The 25,195-nt window shown below is 43.2% G+C and overlaps 1 protein-coding gene across 3 annotated transcripts in view; it reads right to left on the bottom strand.

Moving 5' to 3' along the window:
- Positions 1–25,195, bottom strand: part of LOC126336364 (dehydrogenase/reductase SDR family member 11-like) — a 477,124-nt gene that overhangs the window by 371,365 nt on the left and 80,564 nt on the right. Inside the window, exons 4-5 of one of the 3 annotated variants that reach the window (XM_049999962.1) lie at positions 24,223–24,352; positions 8,318–8,482 (exon numbers count right to left, since the gene is read on the bottom strand). The exons of the other annotated variants lie outside the window; for them this stretch is intronic. Of the exons in view, the coding sequence (XP_049855919.1) occupies positions 8,318–8,482; positions 24,223–24,352 (295 nt within the window). The remainder of the gene's footprint in view (positions 1–8,317; positions 8,483–24,222; positions 24,353–25,195) is intronic. 3 annotated transcript variants of the gene reach the window in all.

Genomic DNA, 25,195 nt, shown 5'->3' with positions numbered 1-25,195 from the left:
TCAACTCAAAGGCTTATCGTGTGGGGTGCTATCAGGTAAAACAACAAACCACAACCGGCGCGAGTCCAGGGCACTGTCACCCGTTGACCTAAGTGAATGACATACTGCGACCCGTAGCCATACCTTTTCTGTACAACAACCAAGACACAATTTTTCAGCAAGACAATGCACGGCCACATATTGCTGCACGAACGCGTGCCTTCTTGGTGGTCCAGGAAGTCAGGCTTTTGCCCTGGCCCACCAGATCACCAGACTTGTCGCCAGTCGAATGTGTGTTCGATAGGGCGAAATGACGTGTGAAGCACTGTTACTCAAAGCCAACCATCATGGATGAACTTTGGAACCAAGTGAGTGCAGCATGGATGGCTATACCACATGGCGCCATACGCGCCTTATTCGCGTCGACGCCATCACGCATGGAACAACTTATCAGGGTTGTTGGTGGACCTTGTGCCTACTAGGCATGCTGAAATGAGGTGACTAAAATGTCAATCATTTCTGTAGAACAAACCAATGTACATGTCCTGTGAATATGAACGTCATATCTATAGTGGTTCAAGGTGTTTTACTTTTCTGAACATGAGTGTATATTACATGCAAGACGATTAATAACGTTGGCTCGGAAATGTAAGTGGAGCTGTATTCACTCAGTAGAAATTCCTGTCGAGTTTGAAACTGATTGTCATTGACAAGACATGACACTGGTACCTCGTCGCTGCTGGTTAGAATTTTTTACGACTGCTGCTCAAACTCCTTGTTACAAGGTTGCTGGCTGTACCGTTCCTAGTGTATAGGTTAGGCAGTTCTCGCTGATACACCAACGACTCGGGTAAGTTCGTCCTGGGTATCTTCCTCGTCCAAATACAGTGGCTCATTTCTGCCATTCTGCCTTCTTCACGTCGACGCATCTTATTGCACTCGTTCTGTACAGCTCACTGGTACATACACACAACTTCACTGCCTTGACTTACCCTCAACGCTGGAGATCGCACCACCACCTGGTCACAATTCTACGTCGTCTACAGCGCTCGAAAGCGACTCGTCTGCTCTATAAAGGGGTGGACTTGTATTTCGTCCCAGTGAGTTTTACTCCAATCGACTTCATGATTCTGTTTGTGACACATGTTTGTGCAGTTTGTGCTGTTAGGAACTGGACCTTCAGAAGCGTGCATATGCAGGTCGAAACTAAGAACAGAATCTGACAGTAAAGTTTCGACCTGCAGCTCTCGTCACATGACCTGTCTGTTAACATTTGTAGGTAGTCTGACTGAACCATCCTTTCAGATATGTAGCGTGTAGTAAGTGAGAACTGTAGGAAGCTGCAACTAGTGTGCGGATTTAAAACATCGACCGCACATCGACCAACCCAGCGCCACGAAACGTAATCAAGGACGCGCTGACACGCCAGCCAATGGAAAGAGCGGACAGCGCCACACCTCAAGTAAGACAGAGTTCAGCGCCCAATCTCAACGCTGGTTTAACCAGTCGCCCATCACTAGTGGGCCCTCAGTTCGATCCCAGACTTCGATAACATCACTACTGAGTATTAGAGAGACGATACATACCCTGGGTTCTGAGAGGAGTTACAATGAACAGTAATTGCTTGTAGGAGGCACAAGCAGCACCTCAAGTTAGGTTATATTTATAATTTTTTTAGCAATAAACTACTGTAATAATTTGAAAGTTTAATGTACACGTTATTTTTGGATTGCTGTCACCTGCCATCGCAAGTTCTCTCATTCCTTTTTTTTTGGATTTGAGGTCCGCCAGTTATGCAAAACACCCTTTTTCTCAGTACCCAAACAAGTTTCGGCATCACTGTGCCATCATCAGTGAGTTTTCGTTTTTATTTATTGTGCAATGTGGACATTCTTGTTACACGATTATAAAATTATGTGCATTTTTAGTTCAAACAACAGATCGTTTCTTATTGTAAATACCTTTACATTTGGTGAGCATGAATTTTCTGGACCACTTTTGTGTTAATTATTACAGGTAGCTTGTTATCTGCAACCAAATTATGTTGATGAGAAAGATTTTTTTTATGCTGAGAGTTAACCTATCTTCTAGAGTGTAATTTAGTTTTTTGCGATGTTTTCGCACCTATTTTCGTGTTTACTCACGTTTTCGTGTGGCACGCATTTCCATTCTCCGCATCATGCTGAGATGTTGTGAAGCATACGTAGCTAGTTCCACAAATAAAGTAGACAAACGGTGTGATTGTGGTATGTTATGTTTCCCAGCCCAGTCAGTGTTCATTTGTTCACCAGAGAGTTCGGCCCCAAATTTCAATTTTATTTTCATTTTATCGTTGTGTGTGTGTGTGTGTGTGTGTGTGTGTGTGTGTGTGTGTTTTCTGTGTGTTTCTTAGCTGTGTGTGATGTCAATTATATGGTGTTCCTATTTGTGTGTAAATGTTGCATGTTTGCAGATTTTAGTGTATTTATTTTTCATATGTGTTTGCGCGCGCGAGCACACACACACACAAACACACACACACACACACACACACACACACACACACACACAAAGATGAAATGCAAATAAAATTCAAATTTGGTGCCAAACTCTGGTGAACAAATGAACACTGACGGGGCTGTGGTACACAACAAACCACAATCACACTGTGTTCTGGTGTAGTGAAAAGCGTTTTACTACGTTATTTGTGGAAATAGCTACACATGCATCACAGCATCTCAGCATGATGTGGAGAATGGAAGTGCTTGCCACAAGAAAACGTGAGTAAACACGAAAATAGGCGCGAAAACATCGCGAAAAACTAAATTACACTCTAGAAGAACTCTCAGCCAAAAAAAAAAAAAAAAAAAACGAACTTTCTCATCAACATCATTTGGTGTTTTGCATAACTGGCGGACCTCAAATCCAAAAAGTTTTAACTGCAAACACGGCCAATATGAGGAGCTGCAAATCAAAAAGATGGATATCTCTCATTCCTTGTTTGTGTTGGTGCTGACTCCCATGATGGCCGACAGAACAGCTAGTCGAGTAGTTGCTTAACCACTAAATACTATCTAATGTCTATTCTGTAAAACTTACACTATCTGATCAAAGTATCCCGACATCCATATGGAATGTATAAAAGGAGGGGGGAGTACTGTGTTGTCAGTGGAGAAGCAGTAACAGCACAATGGGTCATTCACCAGAGCTCTGAGACTTACAACCTTGGCTAATCACTGGATATCATCTGAGTAAGAAATTCATCAGAAACATTTCAACCCTTCTAACGCTGCTCTGGTCCAATGATGGTGGAAACCACAAGTAAATCAAGACGAGACGGACCTGATCTACCGACGCTCAGCTACCGTGGAGCATTGGGGAGGGTGGTTGTATAAAATTGCACGAAGTCAGCGGAAGGAATGTCTCGTGAGTACCTACGTGCTACAGGATGTACAGATACTACAATGCCTGTGCGTAGGGAGGTCAAGGAAGAATAAGATGGTCGAACAGCTTCTCACAAACCAGTCAGTTCAATAGTCAACACTAGCCGACGCGTCAGAAGGTGTAACAGCGACCACACCGGACAGTGCATAACTGCAAACGAGTAATTTGTCGTGATGCATCACAATATACCGTATGGCAATCCAATGGAAGGGTTTCGGTTTGGCGAATGTATGGTGAACTTTACTGAGCCGTGCTCTCTCCCACCTATGCGTTTCCGTGAACTTTGTTGTCTATCTGTGTTTGGTTTCCCGCCCTTGTCGCGGTTACGTCGTGGTTCTTCTTCCTTCTACGTGTGGCGGAAGTGATGCGTATCGATATTTGCGCCGTGTACCATCTTTGGTTTGGTGCATATAGTATCCGGCAAGGGGGTCTGGAGGGAGTCTGGCGGTTATTGCAGACGAGGGAAGTTGTCTCCGCGCGGTGCAGTCGGCTAGGGCCGTCGGCAGCCCCTGCGCAGTGACGGAGCGTGTGTGGAGCTGTCCGATCGCTACGAGCTTCGTGGTTCACCGACCCAGGACGTCAAAGCTGAGTAGTGGTTTCAACTACCCAAGCGACGTCCATTCACGTTGTGGTGGTTTGCTTCGGTGGTTTGCTGCTGGGGAGGTTTTCCGGTGAGCAACACCCAATGGTTCTACTGCTGAGGTTTAGCCGCCATGCGGTGCAATTGGCTATTTTGGTCGACTACGATTTGAGTGCACCAGTGAAATTTTCTGTCTTGTGACCGGCAGCGTTGTGGTTACCTGCCCTGGGCATTGACGTAAATTCAGGCAGTGTTCTTTTGAGCGAAGTCAACTATTACCGTGTTTCAAATTCAAGTGTACCAGCGGAATTTTCTGCCTAGTGGCCGTTAGTATTCCGGTTACCTGCCCTAGCCACTAACGTAATTTCACGTAGCATCCTTTCCTCACCTGTTGTCGCTGTCCAACATGGTGTGTAATTTTGACAGCTAATAGGTACTCCATTGTGGATTATCACGTTTGTAACACTGCCGGTTTGAGTTCTCATGTACTAATTGACAGAATAATTGTGAGATGATCCACATGAGTTCCAAAAGAAATCCGTTGGAATTCGATTACTCGATAAATAGTACAATTCTCAAGGCTGTCAATTCAACTAAGTACCTGGGTGTTAAAATTACTAACAACTTCAGTTGGAAGGACCACATAGATAATATTGTCGGGAAGGCGAGCCAAAGGTTGCGTTTCATTGGCAGGACACTTAGAAGATGCAACAAGTCCACTAAAGAGACAGCTTACACTACACTCGTTCGTCCTCTGTTAGAATATTGCTGCGCGGTGTGGGATCCTTACCAGGTGGGATTGACGGAGGACATCGAGAGGGTGCAAAGAAGGGCAGCTCGTTTTGTATTATCGCGTTATAGGGGAGAGAGTGTGGCAGATATGATACACGAGTTGGGATGGAAGTCATTACAGCATAGACGTTTTTCGTCGCGGCGAGAGCTTTTTACGAAATTTCAGTCACCAACTTTCTCTTCCGAATGCGAAAATATTTTGTTGAGCCCAACCTACATAGGTAGGAATGATCATCAAAATAAAATAAGAGAAATCAGAGCTCGAACAGAAAGGTTTAGGTGTTCGTTTTTCCCGCTCGCTGTTCGGGAGTGGAATAGTAGAGAGATAGTATGATTGTGGTTCGATGAACGCTCTGCCAAGCACTTAAATGTGAATTGCAGAGTAGTCATGTAGATGTAGATGTAGAAAGCAAGTCACTGTGTCGGTCGGTCCGTGGCTGTCCCCCCTGGTTGGGTTCCGACGAATCAAGTGTAGTTGGGCTCACCACCTGTCTCGCCTACTTGAACGAGTGCAGACCGACTTCCATGGAGGCTTTCTGACTGCCTCCGGTGTTTTAGTTATCTGTTGTCAGCTATTTTAAGTTTTTCGGCTATGGCTATTTGTTTTGTTTTCTTAAAACATTACAAAACTAATTTTTAAATTTATCTTTCAAGATTAAACACTGCGGCCTTCTGTCTTTAAAGGTTATGGTAATATGTTTAAAAAATTTTGAAGTTTAATTGTGGCCCTCAGCCATTAGTACTGCACCTTGCATATGTTGCTTCTTTAAGATTTCTTGTTGTTAACCATGCTGGCCTTCTGCCTTTAAGAGTCTATGGTAATATATTCTCAAATTTTGGTATTTAATTATGGCCATCAGCCATTTATATTGCACTTTGCATATGTTGTTTTTTGAATTATTTTATTGCTAACTTAATTGGATCTTTATCTTGTTAAGATTTCTTCTTGGAGGCCTTCAGCCATGAGAGAGTTGAATTCGGTAAAGATGCTATGTGCCGTTTTGGTTGTAAAGGTTATTAAATTACAATAAATGACAATTAGAAGCAGAAACTGACTTCAACTCTTAGCCCTTTCGACAATCGTGTTACATGTTTTGCTCAGCGTGCTTAGTGGGCGTATAATTTACCTGCTATCACGTGTAGTGGAAGTATTGACGAGGCAGTGTTACAGTGTAGGGGGTGTTTTTCCTGGTTAGTGTGTTGTCCCCCAATTGCGTTTAAGAATACGCTAAATGTGGAAGGATATAAATTCAGTTTACAGCATTGTGTACCGACAACTGTAGATGAACAGTTCGGAGATTATAATTGTCTGCATCAGTCCGACAACATACTGTCATGAAATGGCATGTGTAAGGGGCAGTGATCTGTGGGCAAATATGGTCCCCTAATGGAGTCGCCGTTACAGAGTCCCTATCTGAACCCAGTGGAAAAACTTTGCGATGACACAGGACGCCGACTTCGCTTCAGACCCCAGAGTCCTACGTCAGTAGCTTCTCTGATTTCGGCTCATTAGGAAGAAAGGGCTGTCAGTACTTCACAGACATTTAGACAACTCAATGAATGTGTCCCTAGCAGAGTTCTAGGCCTCACAAAGCAGAAGGACTGGCACACTAGATATTAATGTCTATTAACAGGTATTCAGATAGTTTTGATCAGGCGGTGTATATTTGAAACGTCAAGAATACCAAACGCTGTTCAATAATGTAACTGCGTGATGACTAAACACTCTTTATCATTTGATGAACTATGTGATTCCGTACTAGGTGCATTTACTCGCTGTCTTGTAACGGGCAGTTTTGAATTCGCTTCACGGGACCAGCTGTATCATTTCTGTGTGGCCTTTCGCGACTAGTTTCAGACACTGTGTCACACAAAGAAATAACATGATCAACAAAAACGAATCACAGCAGTTAAATAAGAGGTCTCAACTACCATCCGCAATTGTCCGTCTCAACAAGCGCCCAAGGTATGAGACCAATACGGCGACGGCGAACAAATCACAAAACTTGTGGCAACTGTTCTTCAAGTAACTGGCTGACAATGACTTTGTTAGTCTGACTTACATATTGCCAGTGTGAATATGTGTTTATTCAAAAACCATACTTTTGTTGTTAATTTTACCATGAACATGTAGGAACGTAGATAATATTTATGTTTATATAGATGTACGTGACAGAATTTTGTTCTTGTTGTGACAGCTGTTCTTCAAGTAACTGGCTGACAGTGACTTTGTTAGTCTGACCTACATATTGTCAGTGTGAATATGTGTTTATTGAAAAACCATACTTTTGTTGTTAATTCTACCATGAATATGTAGGAACGTAGATAATATTTATGTAGATATAGATGTACGTGACAGAATTTTGTTCTTGTTGTGGCAGCTGTTCTTCAAGTAACTGGCTGACAATGACCTTGTTAGTCTGACCTACATATTGTCAGTGTGAATATGTGTTTATTCAAAAACCATACTTTTGTTGTTAATTTTACCATGAATATGTAGGAACGTAGATAATATTTATGTATATACAGATGTACGTGACAGAATTTTGTTCTTGTTGTGACAGCTGTTCATCAAGTAACTGGCTGACAATGACTTTGTTAGTGTGACCTACATATTGTCAGTGTGAATATGTGTTTATTCAAAAACCATACTTTTGTTGTTAATTTTACCATGAACATGTAGGAACGTAGATAATATTTATGTATATATAGATGTACGTGACAGAATTTTGTTCTTGTTGTGGCAGCTGTTCTTCAAGTAACTGGCTGACAATGACTTTGTTAGTGTGACCTACATATTGTCAGTGTGAATATGTGTTTATTCAAAAACCATACTTTTGTTGTTAATTTTACCATGAACATGTAGGAACGTAGATAATATTTATGTATATATAGATGTACGTGACAGAATTTTGTTCTTGTTGTGGAAGCTGTTCTTCAAGTAACTGGCTGTCAATGACTTTGTTAGTGTGACATACATATTGTCAGAGTGAATATGTGTTAATTCAAAAACCATACTTTTGTGGTTAATTTTATCATGAATATGTAGGCAAGCAGACAATATTGATGTAGATGTATGTGCCGTCCACTTATTTGATGAACACTGTCTCCTAGCTGCCTTCAGTTAATATTACGCCCACACAGTGCCTGGTGGCTTCTCGTTAGAGTTTCTGACTGTAAACATGTTTGGTTTTCTGGAAATTGCTATCGACTCAGTCCGTTGCTTAAGAGAATCCGAAGCAAAGAGATGAGACTACTATGAGGTGCGTGATACGGACTACCTTACGCCGCTACAAACAACTCACGAATAACGCTTCGTGGCCCCGTATCATGAACACATCACAGTTTTTATACAAAACCATAGAAATGCCTGGTTTTAAACTGTTAGCTTACTTAATGCCAGGTAGTCACCATATGATCAACTTATTTCCAAGATTACTAGGAAAGGATACGTGCAATGGACTATTTTAGAGCAATGCTACCAATCTACAATGTATGAATAAACATTTGCACTCTACCGATTCGGTACTGCATGTTACACACCTGTACCCGAGGGTGCTGCGACAGCATGTAGACAACGGCTTCTGCTATGTCTTCCGTTTCCAGCAAAGGTGTATTATTCAGTTTGGCGAAAAATTCAAGTAACTCTGGAGGCGCAGCTGCCAAGTTTGGAACTGCCTGAGATCGTACTGGCCCTGGAGAAATTTCCTGAAAGAAATGTAAGTACAGTAAGAGAAATCAAATTTTGAAAATCCAAAGTCTCTGTTTCTGTTCTTCCCTCTTTCTCTCTCTCTCTCTCTCTCTCTCTCTCTCTCCCCCTCTCCCTCTCACATACACACACACGGACACACAACATACACACACGACGTTATATACAAACACATTGACCATTCGAATTATAGATTATCATTACTAGTGAAACTTCCTGGTTGATTAAAATTGTGTGCCGGACCGAGACTCGAACTCCCAACCTTTGCCTTTCGCGGTCAAGTGCTCTACCAACTGAGCTACCCAAGCACGACTCCCGACCCGTCCTCACAGCTTTAACTCCCCAGTACCTCGTCTCCTACCTTCTAAACCTCAGAGAAGCTCTTCTGCGAACCTTGCAGAACTAGCACTCCCGAAAGAAAGGATATTGCGGAGACATGGCTTAGCCACAGCCCGGGGGATGATTCCAGACTGAGATTTTCATTCTGCAGCGGAGTGTGCGTTGACATGAAACTTCCTGGGAGATTAAAACCGTGTGCCGGACCGAGACTCGAACTCGGGACATTTGCCGTTTGGGGGCAAGTGCTCTATAACTTTTTTTTTTCAAAGTGAAACAATGGAATATCATTGATGAGGAAGGGAAATTAAAAAAGTACATATCATATCCAGGCTGTTGTTGCGCAATATAAGAAATGAAATGTCTTCTTGAGGGGTTTTTTTTGTCCAAAGCAGTAAACAGAAAATGTTATGGTACACAAAGGACTATCACTTCATTGTCGAAGGAAAGTTGCTCGGCTGCTCTCCGAGAGAAAGAAAATGTTAAAACAAAAATGGGAAGGAAAAAATGCCTTCTGCATTGGTAAGCGTCTTGGTATTATCTTAAAATTCCGACAAGAACTAAAGTCCCAGGAAGCAGCTAGGATTCATACATACAGATCACTGACAACCTCTACTATCCGAAATATTAGACTTGACGAATTTAATCGTTAATTATTATTTTCAGCATATTTCCAAATATCATCCTGTAGTCACAATGTTGGCAAGGTGTTCAATTTCGATGGAAGAATAATAATCTAGGAAAGTAGCATGCCTATTCTGCATAATAAACGATGCTGTAGCAACTGAGCTATCCAAACACGACCCTCGACCCGTTCTCACAGAGCACTTGCCCGCAAAAGACAAAGGTCCCGAGTTCGAGTCTCGGTCCGGCACACAGTTTTAATCTGCCAGGAAGTTTCATATCGGCGCACACTCCACTTCAGAGTGAAAATCTCATTCTGGCATCATTACTAGCGTTCATGTAAAAGGTAGTGTAGGCCAAGAATTTGTTTATTTATGCCATATGTAAAATTAAATTCACTACGACACCTCAAGTCTTCTGTCTTCTTCTTTTTTCGGACTGTGTCCAGTGTTAAGAAAGCCACGGCTGCAGTGGACTGCATCAGTCACTGCTGCGCTGGTGCCTGCCTCCACATTCAGAGTCGTCCTTTGTGCAGCAGCAGTCCCGCTACAGTTTCTGCTTCGATATTTATAAGGGATTTTTGATCATACATAGTGTATTACACGGCTAAAATAGATTTTACACAACATTAATGAACACGAACTGAATTACGAGGAACGTTCATTAAGGGGTGGTTCACTATCTTTTGGTTAAAAAAATCTATTTGTTTAAGTTGAATTTTTGGCTCCATAAAAGTGTTTAGAATCCACCCCTGAAAAGGTTTTTCGAATACGGAACGGAAATGTCTGTTATTCGCTTTTGCACAATAAAATGCACCTGTCTGAAATCTGCCTTTTTCACGAACCAGTTTTTTTTTTAATTCGGGGGACGAGTTATTGTACCGTTACTTGGGAGGAAACACACAAAACTCAAATGACAGTTTGAACGCTTGTGTTTGGAAATTAGCACCCAAGCATTTGCATTCTGGTGTGAAGACTGTGGAGATTGCGACATTCCTGACAGTTAGCAACTTTAACGAAGGGTATTCAGTAATTCTGAAGACCATGACAACGCTGGACGTCATCCTGGGACTCTATTCGACGCAGTTCGCCAAGCATTCGGACGACCGCCGGGTTCAAGCGGCAGAAAACCTCTTGTCACCGGCCATACGAGAGGCTCTGGAAAAGCACAGATTGGCCAGATCGAGCAGAACGCCCTCTGTGAGGAAGTGGAAGGACTAGTCTCTGGATCCGGAATAGAAGATTGAATGTAAGTTGTATATTATTGCATTTGTACGTAGTTAAAACTTCAAACACGGGTTTCGCAAATGGCTTTCTTTTTATCGTGCGGTGCGGTAACTTCAAATCTACTGAACCAATTGGCATGATTCTTTTCTGCCGACGAAGCTAACTAAATAGCCTAGGAGTAGTACCTCTTTTATTCCGATCCATCAACTATAAATACACTCCTGGAAATTGAAATAAGAACACCGTGAATTCATTGTCCCAGGAAGGGGAAACTTTATTGACACATTCCTGGGGTCAGATACATCACATGATCACACTGACAGAACCACAGGCACATAGACACAGGCAACAGAGCATGCACAATGTCGGCACTAGTACAGTGTATATCCACTTTTCACAGCAATGCAGGCTGATATTCTCCCATGGAGACGATCGTAGAGATGCTGGATGTAGTTCTGTGGAACGGCTTGCCATGCCATTTCCACCTGGCGCCTCAGTTGGACCAGCGTTCGTGCTGGACGTGCAGACCGCGTTAGACGACGCTTCATCCAGTCCCAAACATGCTCAATGGGGGACAGATCCGGAGATCTTGCTGGCCAGGGTAGTTGACTTACACCTTCTAGAGCACGTTGGGTGGCACGGGATACATGTGGACGTGCATTGTCCTGTTGGAACAGCAAGTTCCCTTGCCGGTCTAGGAATGGTAGAACGATGGGTTCGATGACGGTTTGGATGTACCGTGCACTATTCAGTGTCCCCTCGACGATCACCAGAGGTGTACGGCCAGTGTAGGACATCGCTCCCCACACCATGATGCCGGGTGTTGGCCCTGTGTGCCTCGGTCGTATCCAGTCCTGATTGTGGCGCTCACCTTCACGGCGCCAAACACGCATACGACCATCATTGGGGCCAAGGCAGAAGCGACTCTCATCGCTGAAGACGACACGTCTCCATTCGTCCCTCCATTCACGCCTGTCGTGACACCACTGGAGGCGGTCTGCACGATGTTGGGGCGTGAGTGGAAGACGGCCTAACGGTGTGCGGGACCGTAGCCCAGCTTCTTGGAGACGGTTTCGAATGGTCTTCGCCGATACCCCAGGAGCAACAGTGTCCCTAATTCGCTGGAAAGTGGCGGTGCGGTCCCCAACGGCACTGCGTAGGATCCTACGGTCTTGGTGTGCATCCGTGCGTCGCTGCGGTCCGGTCCCAGGTCGACGGGGACGTGCACCTTCCGCCGACCACTGGCTACAACATCGATGTACTGTGGCGACCTCACGCCCCACGTGTTGAGCAATTCGGCGGTACGTCCACCCGGCCTCCCGCATGCCCACTATACGGCCTCGCACAAAGTCCGTCAACTGCACATACGGTTCACGTCCACGCTGTTGCGGAATGCTACCAGTGTTAAAGACTGCGATGGAGCTCCGTATGGCACGGCAAACTGGCTGACACTGACGGCGGCGGTGCCAAATGCTGCGCAGCTATCGCCATTCGACGGCCAACACCGCGGTTCCTGGTGTGTCCGCTGTGCCGTGCGTGTGATCATTGCTTGTACAGCCCTCTCGCAGTGTCTGGAGCAAGTATGGTGGGTCTGACACACCGGTGTCAATGTGTTCTTTTTTCCATTTCCAGCAGTGTATTTTTACTTGGCCGACGAAGTCGAAAAACCGATGAAAAAAAATCATATTTTTCCAAATGGCCGCCATTTTGATTCCGATGGTCCAAATACCTTAAGCGAGATACAACTCAACAAGAATCTTATATACTTCGCTAAAGTCAACTCAATTTTGATTTCAGACGAGCCGGATGACCTGCGACAAAGCGCGTGGAGGTCTACATCGAAATTTTGTTTCGTTCTGGCGGCATTTACGCCTTTGCTCTTGGACATTTCCGGTCGAAAAAATTCTAGTTTGTAGAGGAAGTATCAATAAATATTTTTACCACGTTTGACATTGATATCTGTAACGCATCCTGAGAATAAAATTCTCAAAAACATGCTTTTTTCGGGCCAAGGATAGTAAACCTCCCCTTAAGTAAGGCAACACTTTTTTGCTCGAAAGCAGCTTGGTTTGATTCAGGATTCCAATATATTATATTATCCTCCACTCTTTCCTCTGCAAAACGGCATTTTTCAACATAATCTTCGTTCAATGTTAAGGTTTTACGATGTCTCATTCGGAGGGCCTGTATGCCCGAATGGTACTGCTCTACTTGTCGACCTAGGAGTCAACGTACTGCGGCATCGATACTTCCCCATCATCCACGTACTGCTTCCCACGGAGTGCATCCCTCATTGTGCCAAACAGATGTAAGTCGGAAGGCGCGAGAACAGGGTAAAGGGTGGATGAGGAAGAACAGATAAAAAAAGAAGTTTGTGAAATCTTATGGGACTTAACTGCTAATGTCATCAGTCCCTAAGCTTACACACTACTTAACCTAACACACACACCCATGCCCGAGGGAGGACTCGAACCTCCGCCGGGACTAGCCGCAGGGAAGAACAGTCCAATGAATTTTTGTGAGCTCCTCTCAGGTCCACAGACTTGTGTGAGGCCATGTGTTGTCACGAAGAAGGACAAGTTCGTTTCATTTTTGCAGTTGATTCTTAAATTTTCCTAGGAACCCAGTGGGACATGCCTTCGAGTACCCCAACTGGTGTGTCAGCATTACCAACAGTGACGTCCGGTTGAGAAGCGAGGTGTTTTATTCTGATCCGCACGTTGTGACACTGCTGGAGTCACAGACGTATGTGAACGGCCAACATGCGGGAGATCGGACACTTTTGCGCAACCTTGTAGCAATGATGACAGACGCCTCGCCCAACGACTCACCGTGCTTTTGTTTACTGCCAGATTGCCTCAGACATTTTCGAAGCGCCTATGAATGTCTGTGATACTTTGATTTTCCGCAAAAAGGAACTCAATGACAGCTCTCTGGCTGAAGACACATCCTTTACAGCCGCCATTTTGAAGACTTCGTGAAGCGCCCCCACCAATCGGAACTGCATGAAACTGGAGAGGTTGAAGCGGGAGTATTCCGCGATGCCCTAGAAGAAATCATGAACTTTTTCAACCGAAATTGGCCAAAATTAAGTCGTGTATTACTTACTGAACGCTCCTCATATATGCTGCTCGAGCTTCCGTTTGGGAAAAAAAAATCACAAAAATATTAATGGGCTAAAAAGTAGAGCAATTAACAGCGACGTGAATTATGCTAGTAGTATGTCAGTCCTACACAAGACATCATATGCAAACCGGTGACTCTACAATCTGTTTTTGTTATTAGTAGAGAATATTTCATCTCCGCATCAACCATGGATCTTGCCGAGGTCGAGTGGATTGCGTACGGCGACGATGCAGATAGCCGTAGTGTAGGTGCAGCCGCAGAGGACAGGACGTGTTTATGTCGAAGGACCAGACAAGTCTGTGGTTCCTAAAAGATGTCAGCAGACATTTCAGTAGTTTGGTTGGAGGGGCAACTATTGACATGGCGTTCTAACATCAGCCAACATGGCTTTGCTATGCTGGTACGGCGTACGGCTGAAAGCAAAGTGAAACTACAGCCATTATATTGAAAGAGGGGATTGTATCCAGGAGGTAAAATAGTCCCCCACGGGGATCTCCGGTGGAAGGATGTCGTCACAAGGAAAAATAAAAGTAGGATCCCACAGGTCGCAGCTTGGAGTGTTAGATTCCTTAGTGGGGTAGGTAAGTAGGTAGGAGCAATGGATAGGTTGAGGTTAGATATAGTGGGAATTAGTCAGCTGCAGCGGGAGGAAGATAAGGATATCCAGTCAGGTGGGCTAAGGGGTAACAAAGACAAAATCAGATCGGATAATGCAGGAATAGGTCTAATAATGAACAAGAAAATAGGATTACGGGTACGCTACTACGAACAGATAGTTAGCGCATTATACTAGCTTAGATAGATACTACGCCACACCCGCCTCAGTAGTACAATATGCCAATTAGCGCCACAGATGATGAAGAGATGGATAGAATGTATGATGAGATGAAAGAAATTATTCAGATAGCTAAAGAAGACAAAAATTTAATTATGATGGTGCACTGGAAATCCGCAGCAGGAAATGGGAAAGGAAAAACAGTAGGAGAACGCGGAGAATAGGCATCAAAGAGGAAGCTGCCTGATAGGATTATGCACATAGCCGGCCGCGGTGGCCTCGCGGTTCTAGGCACTGCAGTCCGGAACCGCGGGACTCCTACGGTCGCAGGTTCGAATCCTGCCTCGGGGTTGGATGTGTGTGATGTCCTTAGGTTAGTTAGGTCTAAGTAGTTCTTAGTTGTAGGTGACTGATGACCTAAGATGTTAAGTCCCATAGTGCTCAGAGCCATTTGAACCATTTTTGATTATGCACAGAGCACATTTTAATCGTCGCTAATACTTGGTTTAAAAGTCGTGAGAGGAGATTGTGTACGTGGAAGTGACTTGGAGACACAGAAAGGTTTTAAATACTTATATTGCATAATGGCAGAGCATAGATACCAAAATCAGATTTTAAAGTGTGAAACACTTCCAGGGACAGATGTGGATTTTGACCATAAATTATTAGCTGTGAACTTCGGATAAGAAGTAAAAGAAAATGCAGACAGGTAAGAAATTAAGGAGATTGGACTTGAATAAATTGAAGAACGCGAGTCTGTTGGGAGTATCGGAGAGATAAGGAACATAACAGTAGAAGAATGGGTAGTCTTCAGCGATAAAATACTGAAGGCAGCAGAAGATTAAATCGGCAAATACACGAAGCACAGACATGACGTAATGAATGCAAAGGACGAAAGGGCAAAATGCAAAAATTCAGCATATGAAACTGGCAAAAGGGAATACACACATTTAAAAATTGAAGCAACGGCAAAGCAGAAATAGCCACAGAAGGAATATAATGATATACAAGCATGCGTTACTAGCGAAAACATAGATGTCACCTACAGAAATAATGAGACAATTATAGAAGTGAGATTCAGCTGTATGACTATCAAAGGCGCATATGGCAAGACAGTACTAAGCAAAGAAGGGAAAGCTGAAAAGCGAAGGGAATGTAGAGAGTGGCTATAGAATCGAAGTAAATTTGACGGTAATATAGAGCTATCCAAAAAGAAGAAACTGAGTTCAAAAATTTGTATCTCACAAATTACAAAACGTAGCACCATAATTCCAGTGCTCCTGGACAGACAACTGTTTAAAATTTGAACAGTTGTGGTAGACGTAAGAATAACCGCCGCAGTGCCGTTGTTGCTTGCTTCTTGGTGGATAAAACTGTGAGAGGACTAACCTATCTAGGCATGCTTCAAAACTGCATTTCTCCTCAGCTTGAGGATGATTCAGATGACTTCACTTTCATGCAAGATGGAATTACTTAAAAGACCGTGTTTATATCCCTCATACTCCTGACTCTCTTGAATGTCTGCGACATGGCACTGTGAATTCGATAACGGGAGACGAGCTACTTCGTGTATGGGAGGAAATGAGCCACGGTTTTAATATTTGCCGTGTAACACGTGGTGCTGACATTGAGTGCATAAACATTTGAACTTTTCTCTTTCCAGGAACGTTGGAATTATGTTTCTGTCTTTTGTAGTTTGGAAGGAATAAATGTTTGAAATCTATTCCATCTTTTTTAATAGCCTCGTATATTAGAAAGGGAACAGAAATTAGATTAAAATGAGGTGGAGATCATGATGCTGCCAGAAGACTGAACTGAGCATTCAAACACCTAAGTCGAAATAAGACCGCTGGAGTAGACGACATCCCCTCAGAACTACGGAGATCCTTGATAGATCCAGCCGTGACGGAACTATTCCACCTGGCGTGCGAGATATAGGAGACAGCTGAAATACGCTCGGACTTCAGGAAGAACGCAGTAATTACAAGTTCAAAAGAGGCAGGCGCTGAAAGTGTGAATATTGATGGACTATCAATATAATAAGTTGTGGTTACAAAACACTGACATGAATTATTTACAGAAAAGTGAGTAAACTAGTAGATACCGACCTCTGTGAAGATCGCTTTGGGTTACGCAGAAATGAAGAAATGTGCGAGACAGTAGTACTCTATGATTCATCTTAGAAGATAGACATGACAAACCTACGTTTATAATATTTCTAGATTTACAAGAAGATTTTGACAGTGTTAACTGGAATACTACAGGGAGAAAAAGGCTATTTAGAATTTGTACCGAAACCAGATGGCAGTTACAAGAGTCGAGGGGCATGAAAGGGAAGCAGTGGTTGGGATGGGAATGAGACAGGGTTGTAGCCTATTCCCGATGGTATTCAGTCTGTATATTGAGCAAGCAGTAATGGAAACAAAAGAAAAATTCGGAGTAGGAATTAAAATCCATGGAGAAGAAATAAAAACTTTGAGGTTCACCGAAGACATTGCAATTCTGTCAGAGACAGCAAAGGACCTGGAAGAGCAGTTGAAGGGAACGGACAGTGTCTTGAAAGGAGGTTGTAAGATGAACATCAACAAAAGCTAAACGAGGATAATGGAATGTAGTCGAATTAAATCAGGTGAGGCTGAGGGAGTTAGATTAGGAAATGAGGCACTTAAACTAGTAAATGAGTTTTGCTGTTTGAGAAGCAAAATAACTGATGGCTGTGGAAGTAGATAGGACGTAAAATGTAGACTGGCTATGGCAAGGAAAGCGTTTCTGAAGGAGAAAAATTTGTTAACATCGAGTATAGATTTAAATGGCAGGAAGTCGGTTCTGAAAGTATTTGTGTGGCGTTTAGCCATGTATGGAAGTGAAATATGGACGATAGATAGTTCAGAGAAGAAGAGAATTAAAGTTTTCGAAATATGGTGCTACAGAAGAATGCAGAATATTAGATGGGTAGACCACATAACTAATGCGGAGGTACTGAGTAGAATTGAGGAGAAGAGAAATTTGTGGCGCAACTTGCCTAGAAGAAGGGATCGGTTGGTAGGACATGTTCTGAGGTATGAAGGGTTTACCAGTTTAGTATTGGAGGGCAGCGAGGCAGGTAAAAATCGTAGAGGGAGACCAAGAGATGAATACACTAAACGGATTTACAAGGATGTAGGTTGCGGTAGGTAGTCTGAGATGAAGAACCTGCACAGGATAGAGTACCATGCAGAGCTGCACAAACCAGTCTCTGGACTGAACACCGCCGCCACAACAAGAACAACTAATTAGAAGGAACTTAATCAAATTGTGTAAAAATTGAATTTATTTCACGACTTGACTGAAGGAAGGCATCAGTGGATTGGATACGTGTTGAAGCATGATAAAGTCATCAGGTTAGTACTGGAGGGAAGTGTGCGGGCGGGTGTGGGACGGGGGAATGTGGGATACAAAACGTAGAGGGAGACCAAAGGATGAATTCAGTACGTTCAAATTGATTTAGTTTACAGATGCGCGGGTGTAAAGCATTGTACTGGGTGGAGCAGTGTGGAGAGGTGTATCAAACCACCCTTCGTACTGAAGACCACAAAAACGACAATCGTGTGTCTGAATAAGTAAGACACTCTGTGACCACAAAGTTAGAAATGACTTATGTAATAACCAGTTGGTCGGAAGGCATATGCATATGCATTGTTTGTTGAATAATCTAGAATGTTGAGCCATTGGCAGACAGGAGACAGATAATTTGTAGAGTCGGAAAAGTGGTAAGGTATATTTACTTCATAGGTGGTGACAACAATTTATAACCGGAGAAACGAGGCCAGAGCGTTCACCTATTGGAGCAGTTGCAATGAAATTATCAACGAGTACTGTGCACAGAGATGACAAGTATGCGAGGCTAAAAAGGCTCTGAGCACTATGGGACTTAACTTCCAAGGTCATCAGTCCCCTAGAACTTAAAAGTACTTAAACCTAACTAACGCAAGGACATCACACACATCCATGGGTGAGGCAGGATTCGAACCTGCGACCATAGCGGTCTCGCGGTTCCAGACTGCAGCGCCTAGAACCGCTCGGCCACTCCGGCCGGCACAGGTATGCGAGGTGATGTGAAAATATTCAGGGGAAACCGTAGTGTGTGCTGTGTGGACTGCGGGTCAGTAACGGGCCATTGTCGTCGCGGGTGAGTCGGCAAGCGAGGTGGCATTCGGTGCGTGGCAGTGCAAATTTCTTTGCGGCAACGCAGATTTGGTTTTCTCTCGTTTCTCTATAATCGCGTTAGCAAATTCATGAATTGAACCTTTGATAAGAATTTCTTTCTTCATTCATTCCCAGTCTGAACTTGTAATATCACTAACGATCATATCGTACACACTACAGTGTGCACTAATGTCTCCCAGTTTTGGTTGCAAAGCAGCCTGAGACGGCCTTTAAGTGAAATGTAGTCTGTTATCATTTGTCAAAAATTACTAAAATTAAAGCCTTGAGACGAACCATGTCTTTTCTGCAAGTTGACAAATTATAGATTTCATAAACAGACCTACTAGTTTCCCATATGTACAAGTGTAAGTCTGTTTGCAAAGCATCCTTGATGCTTATTTGATGTATGCGTGTTTGCTCGACTAGTAATGATTTCATTCTGCAGGGCGAAGTTTGTATAGGATATATCATCAAGAGCTCGTCTTGTGGAAGTATGTCCTTGTTGCTGTGGTGGTGTACAGTGCAAAGACTGATGTGATACAATTTTCTACACTAATCTACTCTGTGGAAGCCTCATCATCTCTACATAGCTGGCCGAGCGGTTTTAGGCGCTTCGGTCTGGAAGCGGGCGACTGCTACGGTCGCAGATTCGAATCCTGCCTCGGACATGGATGTGTGTGATGTCCTTAGGTTAGTTAGGTTTAAGTAGTTCTAAGTTCTAGGGGACCGATGACCTCAGATGTTAGGTCCCATAGTGCTCAGAGCCATTTGAAGCAGCTCTACGTAAATCCTGAAACCCACGTCCATTTGAACCTGCTTTTTGTTTCTTTGCATTACCAAATTAACGATGCCTCGGGAATTGTCCCATCAGCCGCTCCCTTCTTTTAGTCACGTTGTGCTATAAATTTCTCTGTACGCCAGTTTGCTAAAAATGTACGTGAAATCTTATGGGACTTAACTGCTATGGTCATCAGTCCCTAAGCTTACACACTACTTAACCTATATTATCCTAAGCACAAAGACACACACCCATGCCCGAGGGAGGACTCGAACCTCCGTCGGGACCAGCCGCACAGTCCATGACTGCAGTGCCTGAGACCGCTCGGCTAACCCCACGCGGCACTCCACTTTGCTGCATTACATCCTCGATAGTTATTCGATCCATCCGTCTAATCTTCAGCATGCTTCTGTAACAACACATTTCATAGGGTTCTATTCTCACCTTGTCCGAACTGCTTATTGTCTACATTTCACTTCAGAACAAGGTATAGACCGCACGAATACTTCAAGAAAACATTTCCTTATACTGAAGTTTATATTAGATTTAGCTAAATTTCTCCTTTTAGATATACTTTTCTCGCCATTGTCATGCTTTTGGTATTAGCTCTACTTCTTCCATCGTCAGTTATTTTGCTGCCAAATATCAAAATTTATCTTTCGAATCTAGTTCCCTTATCACTACCAGATTAAATTCCACTGCATTCTACCAGGTAGTTATAATTAAATTTTCCCTATTTAACACGTTATAACACTGAAACTAACTATAGTACGAATACCAAAGATGGGAAGATGAATGTCAAGGGCATGGGAGAGAGAAATAATGCAGAATCGATTCGTCTGAAATACTTTTAATGTGCTGCTACGGTACATCATACCATTACGTACTGATGCCATTATAATTACAAAAGGGGCTCAATACGGCGCCCATCAGTCCCGAGAAGAGTCTGAAAGCGCAGGATTGCATTCTGCTCAGCAGAACGTAGCATGTGCGTAGGTATGCTGGCTAACTCTCTTGATACGCTGCGCTTCAGATCAGTACATGTGCTAATGTTCCCCTGGTAAACCCTACCATTCAGGTAGCCCCACAACCAGAAAGCCCACGGAGTGAGATCACATGATCATGCCCGCCAAGCATTTGGAAACGATGGTTGATAATTCAGTTGTTTCCCTCATTTCCTCCATTAATAAAGTTAATAATCAACTGTTTCAGAATCCTCTAGTAATTCTGTTTGCACAATGTGTTAGTGGGATGAGACAGTGTAAACTCCGCTGTGTTTTGGATAAAGAAGCATATTTTGACTTGGCAACGAGAGAAATATGTAGGTTGAACTCGAAATTCGGCATTCATGACGTAAACGGTTAAGAAGCCAGGCGAAAATAAATCGCTGCACTTTCGACGGAGTTCTATTTACATACTAAGGAAAGCAAAGGTGATGATAGATCTTTTTGGATGTCACCATGTAGGTGTGGGCGTGGAAGGGTCTCACTTAATATTTACAAAAAAATATGAGCGTAGGCTTCACTTTAGAATGGCATTTCCTCTGCGGCGCTCTGAGCGACCCCCACCACTGCCGCCTTTCCCACACTTCCCCAGACGACTGCGCATCTAGCTGCCACGGCATATTGCGCCCACTCTACAGACTGAATAACATTGAGGATAGGCCTCAAAATGTTTCATCCCCTTGTCAACTACTGCTTCCCTTTCATGTTCTTCGACTCTTTGTAATATTATTGGGTTTCGGATGCTCTGTGTATAAAATCTTTGACATAAAAGGGAAGAGCAGCCATCGAGTTGTAGTTGGTAAAATGTATTTTTGTAATGTGCGTCTACACAAAGACGCGTGTACAGCATTAACTCCTTCGAATAAACACTAAGACCCAGTGGGCGCAGATATTTAATTCATTGCTGCAGTGCCCGATCGTAATAAGATGTGAAACATATGACTGATAAAAGTCTATCTTTTCTTACGTATAGTTCTAGAGACATGATTACCTTTTACTGTTTCGTTGCTGACATATCAAGAAGTGCCGTGTAGCATCGCTTTAAGTTATACAACACTACTGGCCATTAAAATTGCTACACCAAGAAGAAATGCAGATGATAAACGGGTATTCATTGGACAAATGTATTGTACTAGAACTGACATGTGATTACACTTTCACGCAATTTGGGTGCATAGATCCTGAGAAATCGGTACCGAGAACAACCACTTCTGACCGTAATAAGGGCATTGGTACGCCTAGGCATTGAGTCAAACAGAGCTTGGATGGCGTGTACAGGTACAGGTGCCCATGCAGCTTCAATACGATACCACAGTTCATCAAGAGTACTGACTGGCATACTGTGACGAGCCAGTTGCTCGGCCACCATCGACCAGACGTTTTCAATTGGTGAGAGATTTGGAAAATATGCTGGCCATGACAGCAGTCGAACATTTTTTGTATCCAGAAAGGCCCGTACAGGACATGCAACATGCGGTCGTGCATTACCCTGCTTAAATGTAGTGTTTCGCAGGGATCGAATGAAGGGTAGAGCCAAGGGTCGTAACACATCCGAAATGTAACGTCTACTGTTCAAAGTGCCGTCAACGTGAACAAGAGGTGACCGAGACGTGTAACTAATGGCACCCCCTACTATCACGCCGGGTGATACGTCAGTACGGTGATGACGAATACACGCGTCCAATGTGCGTTCACCGCGATGTCGCCAAACACGAATGCGACCATCATGATGTTGTAAGCAGAACCTTGATTTACCCGAAAAAATGACGTTTTGGCATTCGTGCACCCAGGTTCGTCGCTGAGTACACCATCGCAGGCGCTCCTGCCTATGATACAGCGTCAAGGGTATCCGGAGCCATGGTCTCCGAGCTGATAGTCCATGCTGCTGCAAACGTCGTCGAACTGTTGGTGCAGATGGTTGTTGTCTTGCAAACGTCCCCATCTGTTGACTCAGGGATCGATACGTGGCTGCACGATCCGTTACAGCCATGCGGATAAGATGCCTGTCATCTCGACTGCTAGTGACACGAGGCCGTTGGGATCCAGCACGGCGTTCCGTATTACCCTCCTGAACCCACCGATTCCATATTCTGTTAACAGTCATTGGATTTCAACCAACGCGAGCAGTAATGTCGCTATACGATAAACCGCAGTCGCTATAGGCTACAATCCGACCTTTATCAAAGTCGGAAACGTGATGGTACGCATTTCTCCTCCTCACACGAGGCATCACAATAACGTTTCACCAGGCAACGCCGGTCAACTGCTGTTTTTGTATGAGAAATCGGTTGGAAACTTTCCTCATGTCAGCACGTTGTAGGTGTCGCCACTGGCGCCAACCTTGTGTGAATGCTCTGAAAAGCTAATCATTTGCATATCACAGCATTGTGTTCCTGTCCGTTAAATATCACGTCTGTAGCACGTCATCTTCGTGGTGTAGCATTTTTAATGGCCAGTAGTGTATATTTTGTGAACTAAAAAATGTAAATCAACAAACACTTCAAAAAACAGTGTGACGCAATGAAATACTGATGCGCACGCAAGGACAACTGATTTCGAGAAAATATTGGACAGACGAAACAGGACAGTGTTGTACCACGCAATGTGTGAAGGAAAATAACAAATGAAAGTTCTGTGTTCGTTAGATATTTACTCATGTTCAGTGGTAAGGATTCTTTTAGTATATATTGATGAGTCATAACGAAATCTTTTTCCTTCTATTCTTTTCTATAAGTAACCTTACTGTTCTTTTGATGTATGCTAACTGTGCTACAGGTCAGGTCTTTATAGCAGTATCTCGGTTGTTTCCGGGAGGCTACTAATGTATTCAAACTCAGATTTGATAACCATTACCAAAACTCACTTTCGTGTATCCATTTACCTTTTTTTATGTTCAGTTAGGTCCCTTAGGTAGCTGTATCGAAGAATCAGATTGCGTGAAGGCAATCCGGGTTAAATGTCAGGCTCAAGCCATCTTTGCGTAATCAGACATTATTCTTCCTGAACGCAACCGTGAACCGACGCAACGCAGTTAAAAACTCTACTGCACCAAAAATCTGCAAAGAAATTGCCACGAGTGCAGATTCTAGTATAAATTGCATTATCATTATCATTTGTAATATTATGTATATCACATTACTATGAATATACCATATTGTCGCTATTTTATCTTCTCTTTGTTTTCGCGATTTATACTAGATCTTATAGCTGCAGTCCGTTGATCACTATGACTGTGATATTGCTCGCAGAGTTCCCGTCCAGATCCTAAGTTCCACAAACATTAGCTTTTAAGATGATTTGCAATCACATCCCACGAAACGTACATATATCATAAGTAACACCATGTATCCCTGTTTGCCCTCCTCATTTGTTGGTATAATCCGTATTGTGTTATTTGAACTCTAATACATTGACTTAATTTGTGTGTGGCAAAGATAATCTACGCTCAAGCATTGATTCTTCGTCCGGAGCTGCGTTTTCTTATTTTATTAGCCACCTGTGATGTGTCTTATACTCGGTCTAGATGCATTCTATTAGACTTGTAACTTTATAATTGCTGCACTTGCGAAATTTTCTTTATTAACGAGGTACAACAATTGTGATATGCAAGTGTCCTTGAGTTTAAATTAGACAGCATGCGCCTGGTCGTTCGTTAGACATGTGTCACATACAGTGGATAACTTACCCCAACTCGTATCTTGCTTCCCTTGGCGACCAGGTCTTTTCTCAGTCCTTCGAGCAATACTTTGACGGCGTGCTTGCTGGCGAAGTACATCGCCAAACCATCTATATTCGGTGGAGTGTGTCCCGCAGTACTGAAAATTAGATAGCAGGTTGCAACATTTGAAACAGGCTCCAGTATCGTATGACGAATACCATATCAGTAAATGGGCCCCAATCTTGGAAGATTAATCATAACTAATAATATACCGGTACCGGTGAAACTCACATCTTCCACTTTCCTGCCTATTTTGTAAGGTGGTATTTAATCACTCTTTTTCCCAATATCTCTTCCTATTTCGTCTTATTCCTACCAGAATGCAGTTCTTTACTTTCCGTAATCTGGAGCCAGTACATAGATCAGTGTTGATGATCTGCTGGATTGCCTTTAGCCCAGTCTGAGCAATGTTAATAGCACCACGATCGTATTAATTTATGCGACTGACAGAAACAAATTACATGAACGTGACACTCAGTATTTGCCACAAACTTTCTGGTGGATGTTTTTGCACTCCAATTGCCAAAGTACTTTGATTGTTCATGTATCGGACCAATATCAGTATCACTTACTACTGGATCTATTGGTTCCAAAGGAATAACTCAGGGACAAAGTTTCTTGTGATGGTATCCTTGTGTTAATTGTTAGTGCTCTTCTTGCTTCAATAAATTAGAGTAGAATTCGGGCTTCCTGTATTTACCTCATAACCTTCACTGGAAGTAACTGGTTGTTGTCGCGCCAAGTAACGATCCACACAGAAGTGACCGTGACACCTCTACACGCTTGCCACTTCGGAACTTCTTATTGAGGCGCCATCCGTCTCTCTAGCTGGTACACATTATCTTTCAAGTTCCTTGAAAGACATAATAAACCGTGTGAAAACTAACTGCTCCAACATAACCACTAAACATCTACATGGCACTCTTTGTTTTATTGTGAT

The sequence above is a fragment of the Schistocerca gregaria genome, chromosome 2 (genome assembly GCF_023897955.1).
Source record: "Schistocerca gregaria isolate iqSchGreg1 chromosome 2, iqSchGreg1.2, whole genome shotgun sequence".
Lineage (NCBI taxonomy): Eukaryota > Metazoa > Arthropoda > Insecta > Orthoptera > Acrididae > Schistocerca > Schistocerca gregaria.
The sequence above is the reverse complement of the archived record's forward strand: the minus strand, read 5'-3'. Positions and strand labels throughout refer to the sequence as shown.